General features: G+C 52.5%; 1 protein-coding gene across 1 annotated transcript; it reads right to left on the bottom strand.

The window, feature by feature from the left end:
- Positions 1-4,052: 4,052 nt before the first annotated feature.
- NKX3-2 (NK3 homeobox 2) lies at positions 4,053-6,800 on the bottom strand (the record flags this gene model as incomplete). Its single annotated transcript, XM_084799046.1, has 2 exons — positions 4,053-5,081; positions 6,335-6,800. 2 exons carry the CDS (start codon positions 6,798-6,800, stop codon positions 4,546-4,548), a joined length of 1,002 nt encoding a protein of 333 aa, XP_084655172.1. The 3' UTR covers positions 4,053-4,545.
- Between the last annotated feature and the right edge of the window lie 276 nt (positions 6,801-7,076).

Here is a 7,076-nt window from a genome sequence, read left to right as displayed (position 1 = left end):
CCTTCAGGTCCTACTCTTAGGACAGAGCTCTAGGTCTAGACCCTAGACCACAGGCAGGCCTGTAAACCCCAGCAGAAGGCATTGGTAGGGCTTCTTCCCAGGCAACGCTCAAGGTAAAAAAAAATTAAATTAAATTGCCTTTCTAATTGTGATCATCACTATTATTATTATTTCATACTGTCTGAGCTGTCATCCTGCCTGGCCTCTGACCTGGAGCCTCTGCTGTGGCTTCCTTGGGAAATGGTGGTTTTATATGTCGGGTACTCTGTGCTGTAGTGTGTTTGCTAGTTCTTGTCATTTCTGTGCAGCTTGGTGCCACTCTGGGCTACTCGGAAAGTTGGCAAGGGGAGTGGTTGCCTAGGATAAAATCCTGGAGGCTCCAGTAGTAGGTGGGTCCTCACAAGCTCCTTTCTTTTGGTCTTTGCTGGAGGGAATGTCCCTAGTCCTCCTTTGTGGCCCACAAGCTCCTCTGCCAGTTTGCAGGTTGAGGGGGAGGCCCTCTGACTCTCTCTGCACCTTGGGTTCAGGCCTTCGTGTTCTCACAGATAAGGTAGGAACCTTTGTACATAGGTTGAATTCTGTAGACCTTGCTGGTGTTTGCCAGACTGCACATTTTGTTCTAAGGCACAGACAGAAATTTGAATTAAGGACAGTGTGCTGCCACCATGGACCCTGCAGAGCTCTAGGCTCTGCCAATGGCTGGTGAGAACGTTAGAGCTGTGGTGCCACGGCCTAGTGGGATGTCTGTAGGCCTGGGCAGAGGTTTGTCTCTCAGGGTGCTTGGACAGTATCCACGGCTTGAGGTAACTATTCACAGACTCCCCTCTCCCTCATAGAAAGAATCAGGACAGTTCCGATAAGCAAGGCTACAAGGCATGCCCCACTCCTCAGAAGCCCGCAGATGCCACTTGCACCCTCAGCCCTGTCTTCAGCATTTATTGTGATTCTGGATGTTGGCATCTCAGGCTGCTGTTCAGGGGACATTGAGATCATTTTTTGAACTGTTCCCCAGGAAGTCACATTTGTCATCATCTGCCTACTTTCTCCGAGTCAGGGAGCTGTGTGGAGGAAAGCTGCTACAGAAAGCCACTGATCTTTTGGAAATAGAACCAAACCTCAATGTCCCCAGCTCTAGCAAAATCCAGCCAGGATATTCCCGCAGAGACTTGAGATCCCCACAAACCTAAGCTCTTGGGATGGGGCACACCTTCAGATAAGCAAAGGTTTTACACACACACACACACACACACACACACACACACACACACACACACACGGCAAAAAATGTATTGCTGGCCAGACTGACTTCAGGGCAGGTCAAAGCACAACCTAAACCAGTTCCTAAGCTTATTTCCTTCTCTTTGGTTTAATCACCTGTAAAAGGCAAGATGAGCCAGAACCTAATACTCCTAAGCTCAGCTTTCTGTTAACTAACGGCCAAATGTACAAAAGGAGGAAGTAGGAAAGGGCTAGGAACTCAGGTTATGCTTGTCGCTGCTCTGGGAGCAAAACAATAGGAAGCATATAAACCAAGACTCGTGTGTGTGTGTGTGTGTGTGTGTGTGTGCGCGCGCGCGCGCGCGCGCGCGTGTGTGTGTGTGTGTGTGTGTGTGTGTGTGTAGCAGGATTTTAATTTTAGAAAGAAAAGAAAGGGGGAAAGGAGGAAAGCAGGAAAGGATAGATCATGCGAGTTCATATCTTGCGGTGTGGAGTACTGATAGGACTGAGCGAGATCCAAAGGGTAAGTCGCAACCCGGGTAATTTTACCACGCAAAGCCGCGTTAGGGAGCTGTGTGGAGGAAAGCTGCTACAGAAAGCCACTGATCTTTTGGAAATAGAACCAAACCTCAACGTCCCCAGCTCTAGCAAAACTCACTTTGGTAATTTTGTTTCACCCCCCCCCTCCCGCTCCCAGGACAGCTTCAGAGAGCTCAGAACAGCTCTCTCAGGCTGAGCCTAGCAATGGGAGAGGCCAACGCTGAAAACGGGGTCTGCTACGGAAGAGGAAGCTGGGAAGGAGCGACTTAGGACATCTATTTCCTCCTCTAAGAAATCTCTAGCTCTCTTCCCGAGAATCCTCAAGGGATTAAACACAGACTGCAGCTGTAGTAAGCAGGGTTAACTAATTAAACAGCCATTCCCAGTAGGGCAGGCACCTACCTCCCCGTCAAGAACACTCTGAATTGTAGCAGCAGTCTTTCGGCAAAGGAAGCAAAGAGATGCCGGCAAGAACCGAGAAGTCCTAAACTTCAAGGAGAATGCATCATGGTAAATTATAAAATGAACACTGAATTTAAAAATTAAAAATTTAAGGAAATAAAATGATCGTGGGAACCAAATGCCTGGTAACTGGGGTAGGGAGAACAATAAGATGAGTATGCTATGAGCTTTGTCCTAGCTCTTTCGCTGTTTGCGGAAGCTGGACTCAGACTACGAAACCCTGGTGGCCTCACTCGGCCTATACCGGCCCAGGCAGTTCTGGCTTTCCTCGTACCGCTCTTTAGTACCACAAGGCCTGGAGGCCAGAAGGCTGAGAAGAGTTAACAGGGACGGGAGTAGGGCAAACCAGGCTTTGGTTTTAGCTGTTCCTAGCCAAGAGTTGAGGCTATAGCACTGTGGCATTAACTCATCCTCGCTACCCAGGAATCCAGCGCCAGCGGTCAGCTACGAGAGAGCATTTAACTCGGGAAGACTGTGGTATTCTGGGAAGTCTTGTAGAGCAGGGACAAGTTCGTTCGTTTATTCGTCTGAAAGTGGCCCATCTCACCGTCCACTGACCCTGAGCTTCCGTACAGATCAAATGACGCCAGGTAACGAGCTAGCAGAGGCGCTTGAAAACATTTTGGACAGAATAATATTCGCACCTGTAGAAGTAAAATGAACAGGAGACCTTCCCTGGAGGAACATTATTAGCACTTGACTCTCCTTAAATAGACTTAGAATTTGAGCGAGAGCTTTTGTTTTTCCAGCCCTTTCTTAAGAGTGAGTTACTTTGGAGAAGCACTGGAAAAACAAAAACAAAAGCAAAACAAAACAAAACAAAAAGTGAAGAGAAAAAGGAAAGACAGATTAATCTGCGGGATTGAGAGTTAGATGCAAATTGCCTGTGGATTCAATCAACCCAGGCCCTTCCAAGATGTGAGATCCTAGGAGTGAAGAAAATAAGGACTCTTAGTCATTTGCTTTAAGATTCAGTGGGGTTCTTCCACACCCTAGAAGCTGTGACTTCTCAGACTTTAAGCCGTTGGCCCCCCAAGGCTGCTCCGGGATAGGGGGATGGTACCAGAGCAAGCATTCTCTCCTAGGGGGAAAAAAACCCAAAAACTAATACGGAGAATGGTCCACCGTTGCCTCCGACTCACCTCCACCTCCTTGTCCCACAGTTGCACCAAGAAAATTTCAGAGAAAACAAAACCCCAGAGGGCATGTCGAACTGAAAGTTTATAAATTAAAGGGGGGAAAAAACCAGCGAATAGCGCTTCCAAAATTCACAAATCTTTTAAAGATAGCTCTAGTTGAGTGCACAGTGCCCTTAAAGAGGCGAAAAGCTGCAAGACTGAGAGACAGTCTCAGAAACAAGCGAGGCACAGAGGGTGTGGGGGTCGAAACAGAGGGATAGGAGAAAGCAGAAGAAGGCGGGGGAAATGCAGGCCAGGGATATTCACATTGAATACAAAAATAATCGTTATTTGAATACAAACAACCGAAAAGTGCTACAAGTCTCAACCTTCTTAAAAAAAAAAAAAGAAAGAAAGAAAAAAGAAAAACAAACAAACAAACAAAAAGAAATAAAGACAGGTTTTTCAAAGAGGGCTTTTACGATGGCGGGCCCTCTTTATGGGTCTCCCAGGCACTTTCCCTTTGGGTATGGCCCTCACCTTATAGAAAGGGAAAGTATAGGGAATCCCTGGCCTGCACCTCGCTGAAAGGCTCCCATTCTTACATTCAACATCCAGGAGGGCGCCCCTTGAGGGGTGGAGTGTGAAGGTCACCAAAATCAAACCCATCCAGATTCAATTCAACTCCTGGCCAGGAGCCGAAAGGATTCTGCACTCCTTTGTCACAAATGTAATTTCCAAACATTTAAGATATGTAGATACAAATCGGTAGCATGGATACCATGAACTAGTGTGGCCTAGCGCCGGAAGCGCCTGGCTGACCCGAAATTCTGAGAATTCAGGCTATGGGGTCTCCAGGAGTCCTCCCTGCTCTGAGCAAACACCATCCCCAGGCAGACAGAATCCAAAGCCGACGTTGTTGTGATAATAAATAGCGTCCCGAGGCTTGCAGATAGTTGGCGGGTGTGCATAGGGCCTGGGGTCATAGGGCGCATCTGTTCACATCAGAATAAGGCGCCCTCTCGGGGCAGACTCAGTTCCGCAGCCCCGTCACCCTGAATAGGGGAGTCACAGCAGGATTTCATTCTCCACCTGCTCCCCCTCCCCAGCTAGGCAGAGCTGGCCGGCCGAAGAGTACAGTCTCTACACCTGTCCACGGCAGTGCAAACCGGGACCACAAGTCATTCGCTGCCTCGTCCCAGGCGGTTCACTGGGTACCAGCAGCGGCCGCGCATGTGGACAGTGCCCAGCCTGGGAGGCAGTAGTAAGGGTAGTAGTAAGAGGGCTGCAGTGGCAGAAGAGAAGGTGGCCTCAACACTTCTCCTGGCAGATACTGTCTTTGGTCGTCACGGACCAGCACCTTTACAGCCACTTTCTTGGCGGCGGGCGCTGAGGCAAGCAAGTCGGCGGCCATCTGCCGGCGTTTGGTCTTGTAGCGACGGTTCTGAAACCAGATCTTCACTTGCGTCTCGGTGAGCTTCAGCGAAGCTGCCAGGTCTGCGCGCTCTGGCCCGGATAGGTAGCGCTGGTGGTTAAAACGGCGCTCCAGCTCGAAGACTTGGGCGTGCGAGAAGGCGGCCCGCGAGCGCTTCTTTCGCGGCTTAGGGGCAGCGGGCTCTTCCTCCTCCTCTACGCCTGGCGCTTGCCCGCTGCTAGCTCCGCTGCCTGCTGCGCTGCACAACCCAGGCACGTGTGCACTTCCCGGACTAACCCCACCTTCCTCGGCTCTTGGGCTGTGGTCGCCTGCGGATTCCGGTAGGAACAAAAAGCAAGAACCTGTCAGCCTCGCAAAGATGAAGATAGGTCTCAATTGCTGTGGTTTCTCCGGGAAGACTGGGAAGGGGAAACCCGCTTTGAGCCTACTGAAAGGGGGAGGTGACGTTCCACAGGGGTTCTGTTTCAGAGCTCTGGCTCCCTGGCTTCTCACACGTCTTTGGTGCTGCCAAAGCAGTAGGGAACAGATCCCTCCCCCCAAGTTTTCCGGGTCCCAGATTCCCTGCAGTAATGTAGGGTACTTGGCCTGAGCGTATCCACAAGGTTTTTTTGGTGCTCGGCCCTGAATCCTGGCTTTCTACATTGCTTTTCTGATTCTCAGCTCCAGGCTGTACACCTCTGCACAGCTACACACAAACACATCCGTTGGCTACGTGAAAGAGGGGGTGGGGAGGCAGAGCACAGACCCTGAGGTCAGAGGTATATAGAGTCTTCCACGCAAAGAGCCCAGAATTGCTGTCAGGGATCTGGCAACTAAGTGCAGAAGCTTCTGGGCTCCCTTGCAGCAAGCCAGCAGAGAGGTCAGCACTCTGGCCTGCTTTGTGCCTATGTGAGGCTTGCAGCAGAGTGTACTCAATAGAAGCCAGCTGGGGGGGGGGCTTTCAGACCAAGAAATAACACCCCCGCGAGTGCATTAAGAGGCTTGAGTCTTGAGTGCCTCCGAAAGAACTGGATCGCACTTCCTCACCCTCTTCCGCCTTCAAGTAACTGCTGGTTTTGTTGCTAGCTCCTAGGTACTCAGCAAAAGGCTGTTCTATCAGCCCTAGGGTAAGGGAATTTACACAAGCCCTCTCCAAAGGCTCCCTTGCTCCCTCACTGCGACTGCTATGGGACCTGTAGTCGCTAGCTTGGCTGGATCGGGGAAAAGCTTTGTGATCTACCTTATAGGTCTCTTGTCCCGGTTCCTGAGTTTAGAGATTGTAAACGGACACAGCTGAAGCATTGTAGATAAACTCAAAGCTTTTGGAACTGGGTGCAGGGTGCAGGGTGCAGGGTGCAGGGTGCAGGGCATATGGTACCAAGACTCTGGATTCCAAGAAGCTCAGTTACTTATGGCTTTGGGGCAGCACGTGGCAGCGTGCAGGAGTTGGACGCTTGGCCTGGACTAAAACTGGCGGGGCACTGTGTTCCCCCAGCAGGCCCACCCCGCTAGGGAATGCTTGACCTCTTAACCCATCCCCTTTCAGCCCAGCCCCTTTCCTGGAAAAACTTTTGCCACAAACCTGAAATGCTAGCTGACATCTCGCTGTCGCTGCGGACCGGGGCTTCCTCCTCCAAGTCCTTGGCGGCGTGCATCGCGCAGACCGGCTGGTCCAGGCCCAGGGTCACCCTGGCGCGGCCGGCTCCACTGGCTCCTGGTACCTCCGCGCAGCGTCTCCTGCCCTCGTTCTCGCTCTGGGCTGAGTCCGAGTCCCAACCTCCGGGACTCTCCGCGGTCTGCCCCACAGCTGTTCTGGTTAGGGCGGGAGACGCCAGCAGAGAGTCCTCGGCGCTCCCCAGAGCACCCGCGTCAGTCTCCCCAAAGAGCCGCCAGCAGCAGACGGCGGCGGGCGCCGAGGCCACCGCCACTTCTGTGCCCCCTGGTGCCCGGCGCCCCTCGGGCGCAGTCAGTCCGCCTCGCTCTTCTTTCTTGTTGAGGATCGCCTGGATGGAGAAAGGCGTCAAGGTGCTGGCGCTGCGCGCAGCCATCTACACCAAGTGTCGGAGCCAGCAGCCAAGCGGGCAGCTGGATCGCGGGGACAGCTTCGAGCTTGACAGAGATCGCTGGGCGACCGCTACGCGAGTGAGTGGGGCGCGCCAGGCCTCTGCAGCCCACTTCTGCGCAGCTCAGCAGCCCCCGCCCCTCTCAGTTCCAGGATCCGCGTCGACCCTCACTCCACCTCACAGGCCCACCTCGCCAGGACCCCCTCCCCCGGAATCTAGCGGCAGACGCTCTCCCCCTGCAGCTTCGCCCGTGGTCCTCAG

This window comes from Acomys minous (assembly GCF_964271855.1).
Source record: "Acomys minous genome assembly, chromosome: 10".
Lineage (NCBI taxonomy): Eukaryota > Metazoa > Chordata > Mammalia > Rodentia > Muridae > Acomys > Acomys minous.
The sequence above is the reverse complement of the archived record's forward strand: the minus strand, read 5'-3'. Positions and strand labels throughout refer to the sequence as shown.